Source organism: Arachis duranensis, chromosome 6 (assembly GCF_000817695.3).
Source record: "Arachis duranensis cultivar V14167 chromosome 6, aradu.V14167.gnm2.J7QH, whole genome shotgun sequence".
Taxonomy (NCBI): Eukaryota; Viridiplantae; Streptophyta; class Magnoliopsida; order Fabales; family Fabaceae; genus Arachis; species Arachis duranensis.
In genome coordinates, this window is record NC_029777.3 from 92,174,105 (window position 1) to 92,189,854 (window position 15,750).

The 15,750-nt window shown below is 30.5% G+C and overlaps 1 protein-coding gene across 3 annotated transcripts; it reads left to right on the forward strand.

Annotated features, from left to right (window-relative positions):
- Positions 1-5,959: 5,959 nt before the first annotated feature.
- LOC107494608 (putative serine/threonine-protein kinase) lies at positions 5,960-10,943 on the forward strand. 3 transcript variants are annotated; one of them, XM_016115651.3, is made up of 8 exons: positions 5,960-6,889; positions 7,545-7,756; positions 7,901-8,106; positions 8,559-8,685; positions 8,980-9,051; positions 9,273-9,459; positions 9,718-9,850; positions 10,323-10,943. In XM_016115651.3, exons 2-8 carry the CDS (start codon positions 7,609-7,611, stop codon positions 10,587-10,589), a joined length of 1,140 nt encoding a protein of 379 aa, XP_015971137.1. In that variant the 5' UTR covers positions 5,960-6,889; positions 7,545-7,608; the 3' UTR covers positions 10,590-10,943. The 3 variants fall into 3 exon arrangements, with proteins under 3 accessions (XP_015971137.1, XP_015971135.1, XP_015971136.1); XM_016115649.3 differs by having other exon boundaries at positions 5,962-6,889; positions 7,898-8,106; XM_016115650.3 differs by having other exon boundaries at positions 5,962-6,889; positions 7,609-7,756; positions 7,898-8,106.
- The last annotated feature ends 4,807 nt before the right edge of the window (positions 10,944-15,750 follow it).

Here is a 15,750-nt window from a genome sequence, read left to right on the forward strand (position 1 = left end):
ACCTGATTAACCTATTTTCAACAAAAATACACCAAAAATTTTCATATTTGAAAATTGATGAGCTTGACAAAAGTGCCCATACAATATTTAAAGAATAATTCTTAAGAGAATCCGTAGAAGTGTTGCAGATGAGAAATAGGAATGTATAAAAGTTATAAACAACATTAGCCGTTACATATTCTTTGCTTTCTCTGTCATAAATATTATTCGCTAGTTTTACTAATATTATTTATATGATAATTCGGATATCGAGATTTGACTTATATGATTGGCCTTTAGCATATACTTTGTGTTTGTATACTTTATCATAATTAACTTGGTTGTCAATTTTTTTAGTTCTTTAATTTATTCCCAATATTATTCTCATAAGTCATAAGTCATAAATTGACATGAGATTAAATGGGACTTGTTTAAGCAATTGTCTACTCAAAAGACAGCCTAACTAATAGTACTTGATACCAATATATTTTGCTTAGTGGTTTCAGTTTAAGTTTTTGCTAACTAAAAAACACAACCTTCACTTGAGAAAAAAACAACCTAAAAGATTCCCTTTCATGTTAACAGCTATTTCCTTTGGTTTAGAATTTTTTATTTTACATCTTTTGAAAAAAATAATTAATATACTACTGTTCCTATCTGGATAATAAGCTCCTTTCAAAATATAACTCGTCTAGTGTGATATTGGAATGCACTTTCTTTCTTCCGAAGAAGATATAACTCAAATAATAAAGATCACAAAATATAGATATTTATATGTGTGTATTTTCTTTCTATGTGTGTATTTTCTTATTTCTTTCTTTAAATAAAACGTGTATATATATAATTTTGAAAGCTCTTTTATATATGAAAAGAATTCGTTATTCCTCTCTGCATAGTCGAAAATGAAATACACAGACCAAGAAAATTGAGAAGTCTTAGAAATGATGAAAAATTACGTGATTAAACAGAGCTTTTCTCGTATCAAATGACACGTTTGAATTAATATAATTAATATTACACTAGTTATCTTAAAAATTAAATCATCATTAAAAATAAATTTGGAAATTGGAAACATTAATTAATATTACTTAAATATTTTAAATAAGATAAATATTTTCAAACATTAAACCATACAAATAGAACTGATATTATGGAAACAAAATGGAGTATTAAGCTCAATTAATAGTGAATAAAACATTTATACGATGCTGATTAGTTATTAACTAAGGACATTTTAATAAATAAGTTTAGGATCAATTCTTTATATCAACCTTTTCTTTAAAAATTTATGTAGAAACAAACAACCAAAATGACAAATCTTATAAAGTGAATCAAATAAAATTTATCTAAATATTTTTTTTACTAATACAATTCATATCAAATACATAAAAAATGCTAAGCAGGAGCAACGTCAACATAGCTGGCTGGTGGGGTACAACAACCCCACAAGGAACAAGCAACAACTTTGAATCTCTCTCTCTCTGGCATACCCTATTCATATTCTTTCTTATTATTTTTTGCCCGCTCATCAAGTGCTCATCAATTTAACTAATATTCATCATATTTATGCAAATAAATACTTAATTAGATACACATATAATAACCACACTTTTATTTTTAATATTAGAGAAAAAAATGTGTTTTATTGTATCATAGAAACAAGGAGTGTAATATAAAATTGTAGAAGAGAAGTAAAAGAAATTAGAGAACTAAATTTAAAATAAAAAAATCTGAGAATCATATTTGTATTTAAATATTTTTTATTTTTTTAAATAATAAATTTGAGAATTGAATTTGTATTTATAATTTTTTTTAGATCATAAATCTGAATATTAGATTTGTATATTCGTAAATTTTCATTATAAAATCTAACCTTAAATTTTTTATTTTCGCATTAAAAAAATACTCAATTTATTCACACCAATGAATAACACATTATATTTGTCTATTTCAAAAAAATTTAGTAACTTGAGTTTGTCAAATAGTCAGTTTTTGAGTAGTCAATTCACTCGTTTGTTAGTAGTTAAATTCACACCAATGAATTTGAATCTCACTTTATATATACAGCAATCTATTGACTAACGATAAATTTTTAAATAGAATTCAGATTCGCAAAAAAAATTAATTTAGTTTCTCATACTAAAAATTACCTTGAGATAAAAAAAAATACAAGCATATCCTCACATAACATAAGATATACTACCCATGCAATGTAGTAAATAATGGAGTAATGCATGTTATGTAGCTCGTACATTTGTACTAGAATACTGCCCCTCATAGACATAGGCACCATGCATAGCTCTCCTTTTCTCTCTGTTGGTTGTTGTCTTGGTACGAATCTATTACAGCCAAGATGCCCTGTACATTACACAAAATAAAATAAAATAAAAAACACTAACGAATTATGAACATTAACGCACCCTCCTATTTTCAACTTGCGTCTTGCGGTACCAGACAACAATTATGCTACTTTACAGCCCACAAAATAATATCAAAAAACATTATTATTTATAGGGTTTAATTATGTTATAAATGTTCAATTTCTTTTTTTCAATTTTACGTCCGACCCAAATTAGTTTCTACATTTCGGTTGAATCAGAGGTGTATCTGAGTGTAGATCAAATAGTACAATACTAATAATCATATTAGACGTACACTAAATGTTAATTATTAAATGGGTATTATGTATAAAACATATATTAATTAAAATATGTACAAAATATATATTAATAAATTATAAATAATATATTTATACAAAAATATATAATAATTAATTTTTAGTATGTACATATCATTATTTAATATTTGTTATAAATTTGAAATTGATTATTTAATACACGTTTATTAATTTAAAGACCAATTTAATTCTATTAAAATTTGAGAAGCTAAAGACAACAAAAATAAAAAAAAATCGAGAAGCTAATTTAAAATTTGAATTGTCAAATTGAATACAAAAATTACAGAAATGTTAGACAATTAATTTTTTTAATCAAATTTAATTAAGTCAAATTTATATATGTGTATTTTTTATATTTTCATTTTTTTCTTCTTTCTCCTTTTCCATCTTTATTATTATTATCACATTTCCTCCTCTTTTTTTACCTTGTTTGATTTCTTTTTTTCTTTTTTTGTCCTTTTCCTCCTTTTTTATTATTATTATTATTATTATCTTTTTTTTGTTTAATATCACACAATTAATTTAACGATAAAAAAAAGTGACACAAAATTTTTTTGTTAAAGACACAAATAATCTTTTGAAAATGGCATAATTTTTTTATAAATAACACAAGAAATCTTTAGAAAAACAAATTTAAAATCTTAATTCACTCAACTAACAAACTATATTTAAATATGCTTTGTAACAAAAAAATACATTAATTTATTATAAATAACACAAAAATAACTAGACCTCTTATATATGAGTTCAATACCACTCATTTAGTTCAATGATAAGAAGAATTGGTTAAAAAATTTTATGTATCATTATTAAAAAATTTTAGTGTCAAAATTATGAAACTTATTGTATGATTCAAAAATTTCAGTGCCATTTTTCTAATAAATTTTTTACAATTAAAACTCTCCTCATCATCATCACCATTATCATTACAATTTTTCTTATTTCACCCTCTTAACAAGATCTTATTTCACAGTTAAAAAATTTAGTGTCAAAATTAAAAAATTTATTGTGTCATAGGTTAAAAAGTTGGTGTTATTTTTCTAATAAATTCTACACAATTCAAAATTTTTCCTCCTTCTTCTCTTCTTCTTTATCATCATCATCTTCTTTTTTTTCATCTTCTTTTTTTTATTTATCTTCTCTTCTTGTTTCACCTTTTTATAATTTTTCTTGTTTCATCCTCTTAACAATAATAAAAAAAATAAAAAAAAACATAAAAAAAGAAATGAAAAATACTGCAATAACCACCAATAGGAGGAGGAGAATAAATAAAATAAAAAAATGCAGTAATAATAGTAACAATGAAAGAACGATAATGAGGGATCGGATAAGCATTCAAAGATAAAGAAGAAACACAAAGAAAAAAAAATGTGTGATTCACACACACGTTGTATGAATGATTTTTGTTAGTTTTGACTAATTTGGTTGGATTTGATTGATAAAAATGCTTGAATGTGTAGTAAAACCGAAAGAATATTCAAAATATTAGTTTAAGAATTTGATTTTGATTCATTGTTAGGATAAAATAATTTTTTACTTGTACTCAATTGTATAATGTCATATCAGAACTACTCTTATATTAAAAATATGAATAATCATTGATAAAACAATATAATTGGATGACTGTGTAGAATGTTTAACTTTTATTTTAATTTGAAGTAAATACCAATTCGGTACTCGAAAGATTTAAGCACTAACAAAATGGTACCTAAATGATGTTATCGATAAAATGGTCTTTGAAAAATTTTAAAAATTGACAAGTGTATTCCTAGACTCGCCGAAGCACATCTCCGATGAGAAAGATGCTGAGGTGACCACCATATTTTACTGATATGGCATATTGAGCTATCGAGTTGGCTTTTATAATAATTTATAACAATTAGAAGGGAGAAAAAACCTAATTCTCTTTTCCTGAACCCTAAAGATGAATGTTCATCTATCCTGAATCCTCTACCACGATCACATCCCCACCTTATTGATCATCATTGTTCTCCTCGTATGCGTCATCCTCTTTGTCCTCTTTTGTTACATCATCGATGTCAAGTTCTACTCTCTTAGAAGCATGTCAAAGATGATGTTCTGTTTGTTTGAGTGAGTTTGAAGAAGACAACAACCTCAAATCTATGATACTCTCAAATAAGAAAGAAACTAAAAACAAAAATTGAAGAACAATAAAAATATTTTAGCAGCAACCCTAGGAATATAAATCTGTTTATCAGCATTCAACAATTCCATAAATAAAAATTCAGTACAAACTAGTTTTAATTTTGTCACATTCAAACAATGAAATGCGAAGAGACTAACGACGATGATGAAGAACGATCTTGCTCGAGGCAACGACGGAGACCAAACTGCAATAAAGACGATTCTGCCTCTGGCGATTCTCTTCGGTATGAGTTAAGCACGCAATGATGACGTTCTCCTCGGATGGGTCAAACGCACGATGACGATGTTCTTCTTAGGCTGGGTCTCAGGCATGTGACCACAATTCTGGGGTGATCTTGAAAGTGAGAGAGGAAAGCAGTAAGAGGAAAGGAGTTTGGTGGTGAAAACGGAGGAGGGTGACAGATGACAATGAGAAGAGAGGTAGAGGTATATTTTTTAATGAGAGTGAGAGGGAAAGTAGTGATGAAAGAAGAGCTTTGCAGTGAGAGGAGAGGACCTAGGACAATAGAATTAGGGATTTTTTCCTTATAATTGTTAAAAATTAATTATAAAAGGCAACTCAGTAATTAGTTAAAGAAATATGTCATATCATCAAAATACAGTGACCACTTCAGCATTCTTTTCGTTAGAGATGTGCTCCTGCGAATTCAAGGATATGGTTGTCAATTTTTAAAATTTTTTAAAGACTATTTTGTTGATAACATTATTCAAGTACTATTTTGTTAATACCAAAATCTTTTGGGTACCAAATTGTTATTTATCTTTTTTAGTTATATGTTATTTAGAATTTGATTATATCATCTTTAAAATTTAATTATAAATAAAACTATGTGTTCATACCTCAATATATTTTGATATATATTTATATACAAATAATTAAACAATGACTAATTTAATTTTAAAATATGTTAGGTGAATAAATTATATTTATAATTAAATTTTTCTCTTCTCATACTTTTTCTTCTACTAAAATTTATTAATTATTAATTTAAATAAATTTAATTTTAAAATGATTTGGTCATCCAGTATTGTTTTCGTATCTTAACACCGTTGAAAAACAAATTCAACACCAAAAACACAATTATGACCGGCACAAAAACATATTTATCTGTTTTGCTCTTTTTTTTTTTAATCCTTAGTCCCTGCCCTCCCTTTCTTTCTCTCTCTCTCTCTCTCTCTCCAACTGCATATGGTCTTTCGATTGATTCACTCATTGAGTGTCGTTGTTGACTTGTTTTGCTAAAATTAGTTACCACCCTACCATACTATTGCTTGCATTGAATTCCCCTTCAGTAATGGAACCCAGCCATGGCTCAAACTAATATCAGAAAACAAAACCCTTAATAATAATTCTTCTTTTCGTGGGTTTGTTTGTTTCTTGTACATATCTCACAGCACAAATATAAATAACTGAATCATACCCCCACCCCCACCTCTTCCATTTTATTTATTTATTTTTTTGTTTTGAATTGAAGAGAAATGGGCGTGTTTGGTAGAGAGGCATGGTAATAAAAACCTGATACTAATGTAATGTGTGTGTTGTGTTGTGTCTGATAGTGTGTTGTGTCTGTCGGCGCAAGGTCACTTTCTGTCGGCATTGTCTGTATCCACTATCCAACCATCATGATACTCATACAACACTTCTCATACAAATAGAATGCAAAAAAAGAAAAAAAAAAAGAAGAAATTTGTGTGAGATTGTGTGTGTGTGTGTGTAATTCTTGATTACAGAGTGGCACTTTCTTTTCTCTTTTCTTTCTTTCCATGCCTTTGGTCTTGGACGACTTGGAAGAGTTCTGATCTAAAGGGTGGGTTTTTGGGGGTTGTGGTTGATTTTGATGCCACCCCAGAAGAACAAAAATACCCAAAACTTTCCAAATTTGCTTCCCTATGTTGCTGTCTCTCTTTTGTTGAAACATGATTTGGTTCTTGTGAGGCTGTGGCTGTGGTTCTGGTTGTGATTGTTCATATGAAGAAGGGAGAAGAGGAGGGATATTGGGTCAATCTTGATTTCCGTGAACTGGCATTGTTCTTGTTATACCCTTTCAAAGTTGTTTGGTGTCATTGGTAAATGAAGCTCTGGCTTTCTCAGAGATCCTGCCTCATTATTATTATTCTTATTATTATTATTATTATTATTATTTATTTATCTCGTGATATTGTCCTCTGTAGATTTTACAAAAAGTAAACCACTTTATTCTATTTTCTTCTTTTTATTTGAAACTATGTGGAAAGAATTGATGCAATGTTAATTAATGTGCAAGATCCAATTCTATCACTCTGCATGACTTTCTGAAACTTACATACATTCATTCATTTCATACATGCATTCTTGCTGGGAATCCCAAACATTGTTTTAGCATTTTGATGTTGCTGTGATTGTCTTTGAAGTACTTTAATTAATTTCTTCTTTCATTAGCACCCGCATTAATTATGTACTCTTCTTTTTGACCTAGTATATTATTATTATAATTATAATTATCATTGTTGTAGTATTCAATGTTATTTTGTTTCTTTCACATGCATGCCTTTTGCAAAGCCATCTCCTTTGCATTCTGTCTCAAAATTCCAAAATTCTCTTCATTATCATATAGCTACTATCTTAGCTTGCTTTTAATGCATAGAGGAAGAGTATTTTCCCTTGTTCTAAGGTACATTATGTTCATATTTGCATAGATTGTGATTCTTTTCTTATTTTGTTGCTTCTCTTTTGTGGTTCCAGGTTCAATGTATAATAATAGTTCACATAAATTTGTACAGAGAAAGTGAAGTGTGTTTTTTTCCAGATGTCAAGTTCTCTTGCAGCATTATTAGGAGGAGCTGCAGGAGCCGTGGCATTGGCAGGGATTGTTATAATACTCATATGGTTTTGTATTTTTCGCAAGAGAAGCGTTTCGAGAACTTCAGAGACAGGATCCTCTGATCCTTCCCAAGGTAAGATGTTCTTACTCGTGCCGAGAAAATAGAAAGGTGGCTTAACAGGCACGGTTGTGCTGGTTAATTCGGTAGTTAGATACGAAAGATTTGTTTTTCGAGGTTTCTTGTAGTGATGTGAGGGAATTCAATTGCATGCAGTAGGACGACATGGCACGATTGAGTTGTCGATACGAGATACTAGGCGTTTTGAGATGGAGGAACTATCTGGGGCTACAAAGAGTTTCAGTGACAAGAATTTGATTGGAGAAGGGAAATTCGGGGAGGTTTATAAGGGTTTGCTTCAAGATGGTATGATTGTAGCAATCAAGAAGAGGCGTGGACTCGCGAGTCAGGAGTTTGTTGATGAGGTAATGCTCAGTTTCCTGCTCTATAAGTTTGGTTGAAGTAATGAAATACATTTTCCAAATTCCTTGTTCTGTTAGGAATTGCCAGTTAGTTTCAGGTGGTAGTTATGAAGAAACTTTTTCTTTTCCCTATTTATTCACTTTACTTTACTACAACCTTTTATATTCATTAAAGTCTTTTTTGTTTTCTAAAATATATGCAAGCATAATTACTAATTAGTTCTATTGAAAAAAGAAAATGTAAGCATAATTAGTCTATGATATTTCCTTATAGCTCTTTCCAAGTGTCAGGATCAGCTATCTTAAAAATTCGAAGCCAGTATAAAACTATTGCATTTTTAGCACAAGTGGATAGCGATTAAACTCGTTTACTATCTAGTTTAGGATGAATGAAGGTATCTACTCTTATGATTCATTCTCTTGTTTTGATCTAACAGGACTGAGTTTTACTTCAGGTACGCTATCTCTCATCGATTCACCATCGGAATCTCGTAACTCTTTTAGGCTACTGCCAGGAAAACAACCTGCAGGTTCTTATATACGAATATGTGCCTAATGGAAGCGTCTCCAGTCACTTGTATGGTAAATTCTTATACAGTCTCTCCATTTGTTTCTCCGAAAGCTTTATTCATAGATTCTTCGTGTATCTTAGAAAACTGTTTGAGAGGTCTAGAATCGTATTTCCCTCCACGGGAGTTGATTCTGTCCATTTTAATCATGTTTAGTTTCTTTCAGAATCACTTTTCCCGAAACTGCCAAACATAAATATTCTACATCAAAATCAATTGCATATAAGATATCTTAATAAAATTGTTGTCTTGATTAAGCTAATTTGAGTACGAGTCCTTTCTTGTGATGTCGAATTTTCCTTTGTAGGCGCCAATCAACAATCGCGAGAGAAGCTAGAATTCAAGCATAGACTTTCAATAGCTCAAGGTGCAGCTAAAGGTGATCCTTTGCAAAATCAGTGAGCATTTGTGGCTTTCCTGGTATCAGTTTTCTTCTCTTTTAGATAAAATACACCCCAAGTATCTTAATGGATCCCACACATTCCTTTTGTAAGCCATCCTAAAACTTGGTATACTATAATACCTTCTATATGCATATAAAATCTCCAAGGAACTTGTTTCTGATTTTCGAAGCCTCATTCATCTCCTATTCTTGTGCAGGTTTGGCTCATCTTCACTCCTTGAGCCCCCGTTTGGTGCACAAGGATTTCAAAACAGCGAATGTACTTGTCGACGAAAACTTCATTGCTAAGGTTGCCGACGCAGGACTTCGTAATTTTTTGGGGAGAGTTGAGATTGCAGGACCATCCTCTCTAGTAGCCGCAGATGAGATATTTCTTGCACCCGAGTATGGCTCATGTATTACTTGTCTACTCTGCTTATATTGGAATGGATCCTCTCACAACATGAAATGTTCCCGTGTGAATTTTCGCCATTGATATTCTCCTCTAAAATGTTTGTCTAGGCACTATTGGCATAATCAACACTTAAATATCCCGCATAACTAGGTTTTGTAAAATTTTTTCGCACGAGGTGTTCCATTCCTCTGGTTGCAAGCTTTTCCTTTGTTCTTACTTTCTTGACAAATGCGCACCATTAACTGCAGGGTGAGAGAATTCAGACGATTTTCGGAAAAGAGCGATGTATACAGCTTTGGAGTATTTTTGCTGGAATTGTTGAGTGGGAAGGAAGCAACAGAATCAGCATCTCTGGACTCTAGCTACAATCTAGTTGAATGGGTATGTGAAATTACTTCAAACATCACATATGGCATGTAGGGTTGGGAAGTAAAGTAACATAAACGTGCAATGTGTCTTATCACATGGTTTCGCAAGATATGTTTTCTGTAATCACGATTTCTTGCACGCTAGGGTAACTCACCTCTATCCACCATTAGATGAGTCGTGTGGGATCCACTTGATTCGAGTCTCACACCCCATCTAATGGTGAAGAAGAGTAGAGAAATTGGGTTGATAATTGAGAACTGCTAGGTGATTTGACAAAATTGTCATCCAACTATTCTTAATTATCAACTTCAAACAAAGACAATTGCATACGAGTATCCATTGAGAAATTATTGTACATTTACAAAGTATTTAGTGGATTGTGCTTAGTTTATTGATAGAATGACATTTCATTTGCACTAAACCAAGAATAACATGGTGATAGATTTATGTTCCTTGTTAATCAATATTTGTTATAATAATAAAGGTGCAAAATAATGAAGACCATGGCATGATGTCTAACATAATTGATCAAAGATTGGGAAGCACTTTCACTGCTGAAGGAATGGAAGAATTCATAATGCTGATGACAAGGTGTTTAGAATCTTCAAGTGAGAGAAGACCAGGCATGAGTTATGTGGTGATGGAACTTGACAGAATACTTGAGAAAGAAGTGAACTTGACAACAATCATGGGTGAAGCCACCCCAACAGTTACCCTTGGAAGCCAATTATTCAGACCAACAACAACATAAAAATAAAAAATAAGAAAATAAAAGAAGGTATTTGTTGTCACAAAATTGCATTGTTATTATTATTACTATTATATTTTTGTGAATTATTACATATTTGCTTTCTCATTATTATTATTATTTTTCTCCCACGTGAATAGCTTCAGAAAATAGGACCAGCTGCTTCATAAGTGTATAAAGAACAGCTGTATTCCCTCTCCCCCGTTGTTTTTTTCCTGGGTAAATGAACAGTTGTATTCTTTGTTTTTTCTTTCTCCCCTTATTATTATTATTTTTTTTATCTTCATAAATGTATGAGATATCTTGTAAACCATTATTTGTTGTTAATATGACAGTGAAGATTGGGTTGTGTGGTTATTCTTATTTATTTATTTTGTCGTCGTGGATGTGGTTATCAAACTGTATCTTTTTTCTATGGACGAATAAACTCTCTTTAATTCGTTTTTGTTCGGGCCTAGGCCCAAAAGAAGAATTACATCTTCATGTTCTTTCGAGTTTGTGAGCACATTCAAAATCAAGACCAACAATAAAAAGAAAAAAAAAAGGAATTAGTTTTGATTTGATCTTTAAAGTTTGGAGTTTAGAATTGAGGGTTTAATAATTAATACTAAATGGGATGTTGAGGACCATTCCAAATAAAAAAAAAAAAAGTTTGGAAGGATTTTGAACCCAAATCTCATAAACCAAAATAGTATTTATAAAAAAAAAATATGTTGGAGTCGATAATATTATTTTAAAAATAAAAAATCCATGTCCTTATCAGGACAGTTATATACATAAATATTCTGTTAATTAAACTAATGTCAAAATAATCAAGTTCATTTAAAATTATAAAACTCAATAATCAAACTAAAATGTTAAAAATTAAACTATCAAATTAATTATCTATCTAAAAATTCATGAAAAGTCAAGATACTTAGTCATAAGTAAAGACTCAAAAATTAAACTAAGTCTTCAGAGTGATTCTTTTGATTTGCATCACTATTTTAGTTTCATAAATCCAAAATTTATTATATTGGTCTCCAAGATTCAGTTATAATCACCGTATTAGTCTCGGGACTCTTTCTAGTAGTGAGTCAGCGAATAAAGTGAGTTAACTGTGACTATTCAAAATTCCATTTGTTAATCTCACGGATAATTTCATTCCTCTCACGAACAATATTTCGACCGTCATTCTGAGCTTGTACACATGCTTCAAGAGCTACTCGATTAGCTACGACACCTGATGCATTTCTCCAAAGATGTCCTAAGGTTTCACTACTGAATCAGAGTACAGAATCATCTCTAAAGATCTTGGTCAGAGTAGGCATATGCCAAATGTGAATACTCCCGAAACAACGAAAAGAACACCTGGTAGAAAAATCCAGTCCTGAGTGAGTGAAATAAATACCACAACTTCGATCTTTTTCAATAAAATTATCATGTAATAAATCAACAAAACCTAAATTAATATCTCTTTTCCCTCCAAGTTTACTTACTATTGTATCGGAATGAATATGATTTTCACCAGACAAATGTAATACGTTAGCTAGTATACGAAAGTGCATACCATTTATTAAGATTGTTTCTTTATGAGCATTGTAATTGAAATAGCCTTATTACTAAGTAATAAAAAACTTATTTATACTTTTTCAAAAAGTAATCCAAGATTTTTCTTGTCCCTATATAATTTTTATGTATGTGAACACGAATTAATCTTTTTTTTTACGTAAAAAATATTCTTTTTTATGATAAAACTCTTTTAGCGTTCTTGTTGAGTGAATCTACTTCTATATAAAAATAGAACATTTTGAAGAAGTCTGCTTAAATATTTTTTGTCTATCCTATCATTCTTCAAGAATCTTTTCATTTATTATGTTAGATATAAACAAAAATCTACTGGTAATAAGTACTAAAAGATCTCGTACATTGGAATCCATAGTTATGGTTATATACCCGAGTTTATTAGCATGGAACATTTTTTTTAAGTAAAATTTTATGGTATATGAAAAAGTGCTTTTGTTATTATGGAATAAGCCTTCATATCTTAATGCACAGTTGTATACATTTAATTTATTCGGAGATATTAAAACAGGATCTATTTTTTGGAGAATACAAGTCGAAGCAATAATAAGAATATTTCTAATGGAATATCTTTCACAATTCTTAGAGAGATAGTTCACTAAGGCTATGTTTGGAATAGAGACAGAGACTGTGAGATAGAGACTAAAGTAAGTCTCTGTATTGTGTTTGGTGTAAAGTATACAAGATTGAATTATGTCTTAGTATTTTGTTTGCTTTAAAATAAAAGTAGAGACTAAAATATTTAAAATTACTAAAATACCCCTACTATAAAACCCTAACCCCCTCCCAATAATGAGTCTGATCAACCTCCTTTCTCACTTCCCCTTTGCTCGAAGCCTCGATCTGTGCATGCCTCCCAGTCTCCCATTCTGTGCAACCTCCGTTCGACCCACCACTGGCTCTGGCAACATAACTTATGCCTACTAAAATAACCAGCCCTGCCATGCCGCAGTGTTCAGGTCTACTGTGCCACGCGTTCTCTCTATTGAGTTTCAGTTTCGTGCCGTTCTTGCCGTCGTCCCGCCTCTGTTTCGTTGCATCGTCCCGTCCTCCCTTCTCTTTTTTTATTTTGATTTTGAATTTTTTTATGTGATGAGATTGTTGAATCAGATTTTGACATATGTTAATGAGATTGTTGTTTTTTTTGTATTATTGTTATTGGTGGTGGTAAAATTTGTTATGACAAGATGTGGTGGTGGGGTGAAAGATAGGAGTGGGTTGGAGTGAGAGGTGAGAGCTTGGTAATGGAGAGATTCGGAATGATAGATTTGGAATATAAAATTTTGAATGAGGACATTTGAGGAAAAAAGTTATTAAAATTTCAGTCTCCATCCCAAAAATTTAGTCTCTTTCTAGTTTTTGGAGGTATTGAAATTTGAAAGGACTGGAATTTTAGAGACGGAAACTGAAATTTTCGTTCCAGTCTTTGACCACCAAACACAATGCTGAATTTCAGTCTCCTAGTCTCAATCTTAATACCCCTTACCAAATGCTACCTAATAAACCGAGGAATAAATAATTCAACTAATACACATCCAAATCATGAATGTTTAGAATCTAATTTTGATATAATTGACCGATATTTACGGATATGCAGAAATCTTTTTTATTATTATAATGGATCCTTAACAAAATTTGTATCGAATAAATATATAATTCTACTTTTTGTATTAAAACTTTAGCTCATAAACTCAAGAAGACTTTACGTGCTTTTTTTTTTTGAAAAGATTAGATTCAGAAGATTATTAAAAAAATTCTTTACAAAGAAAGAAGAGATTTTTTGTTTGATCTACTATCTTTACTTTGTGGATGTTATATAGAAGTTGAATTTTGTATTTAAATATTCTTTTTAGTAATGATCCAAGCAATATAAATTAATAAATCAAACTCATTCTTATGCTAAAATTTGGGATAAAAAATGTATTTCTTTTTTATTTTGAATAGTATTTTTCATAGGATTCTGAAATTCTCATGTTAGACACATGGTTAAAAGATGTCATTTTATTTTGATGCTTAAATAAGGAAAAAATGAAAAGACCAAGAAGAATTTATATGATATAAAAATCGTTTTATCTCCCCTCATTTTACAAAACGGCCTTATTTTTGTCTTGTTTAAGTGCCAAAACTAAATGACGTCATTTTACCTGTGTATAGCAAAGCAAGTTGGAACTAACTCTAGCATTCAATTTGTTAACTCCATGCCAAAAGAAATTCAAGACCAATAAATCTCGAAACCAATATAGTAAATTTAAAAAAAATGTTATTCGTATACCAAAATCAATTACTAAAATTAGTTATCAATGTATTTATATATAAATATATGCATTGTTTAATTTATTTTCAATGTGTATTTATATTCTAACATGTATTTTATACTAATGACTAATTTTGGTGGGTGATTTTAGTGTACACGTAATATAGTCAAAATTTTAAATAAGGTAAACTACCAAAAATACACTCGAATAATTTTTTCGCTGACAAAAAATGTACTCAAACTTTTTTATAGACAAAAATATTTTCAAATTATTTAAAAATATGACAAAAATATTCAAAATTAAATATGTATTTTTCAAAAAATACTTTAGAACTTGAGTTTTGATGCAATTTTTTGCAAATATGATTAAAAAATTGAATATTTTTATTTTTAAAATTTGGTGATTTTTCGCTAAGTATATATATTTTTAGTGATTTTTTTTATCAACAACCAATAATACATTTAAAAAATCGCAAAAAAATATATACTCAATAAAAATTACCAAATTTTAAAAATAAAAATATCTAATTTATCAAATTATGCTTGCAAAAAATTACATTAAAATTTAATCTTTAATTATTGAAAAAAATTAAAAATATATTTAAAAATAAAATATCTCATTTTTTAATTATATTTTTAAAATATTGTATTAAAATTTAATCTCTAAAATATTTTTTAAAAATATATACTTAATATTAAATATTTTTATCGTATTTTTTAATTATTTAAAAATATTTTTTTCGATGGTAAAATTCAATTGTATTTTTTATAATCTACCCCTTAAATACGAAGGGACTAAAATGGTAAAAGCACTTAGACCGCCTGATACTTCTGTCCTTCAGTGCGCCACATCCCGCGGCCAGAAACTCTTCGTTGACCCTGCGGCGGCAGTGTCGCACGAGAATGCTTCAATGGCTCTCCTCAAAATCTCTTCCGCCACACGCTTCTACTTCAGCTCCCACTCTCCCTCTGTCTCCTGCATCTGCTCCTCCCCATTCCCAAGGTAACAACTAACACCAATTACTACTCCAAAACTCACAAACCCTTGTCTCAAACTTTCTCTTTCTTACTCCCTTCAATTCCACTTCACAGGCAACTCCACCGAAAATTCAAGCACTGCTTCCTCGCCAGGCCCTAACATTGCTCGCGCATACGACGACGCCGTTCAGGCCAACTCCTACAACGAGATTCGTTCCGTGATCCAAGCTCCCCTGCAGGACCACCTACACCTGCACCAACAAATCCATGAGGTTGAGCTCATTGACGAAGAGGACAAAGAAGACTCGCATCACCGCCACGTGCTCGCCCACGCGCTCCGTCCCGATCGACAGAGCATCCGGGAGGCTC

Coding starts and splice junctions, on each gene's coding strand:
- LOC107494608 (XM_016115649.3), top strand. CDS start 7,609: ATGTCAAGTTCTCTTGCAGCATTATTAGGAGGAGCTGCAGGAGCCGTG. Junction 8,686..8,979: donor CGTCTCCAGTCACTTGTATG/GTAAATTCTTAT, acceptor TTTCCTTTGTAG/GCGCCAATCAACAATCGCGA. Junction 9,851..10,322: donor GCTACAATCTAGTTGAATGG/GTATGTGAAATT, acceptor ATAATAATAAAG/GTGCAAAATAATGAAGACCA.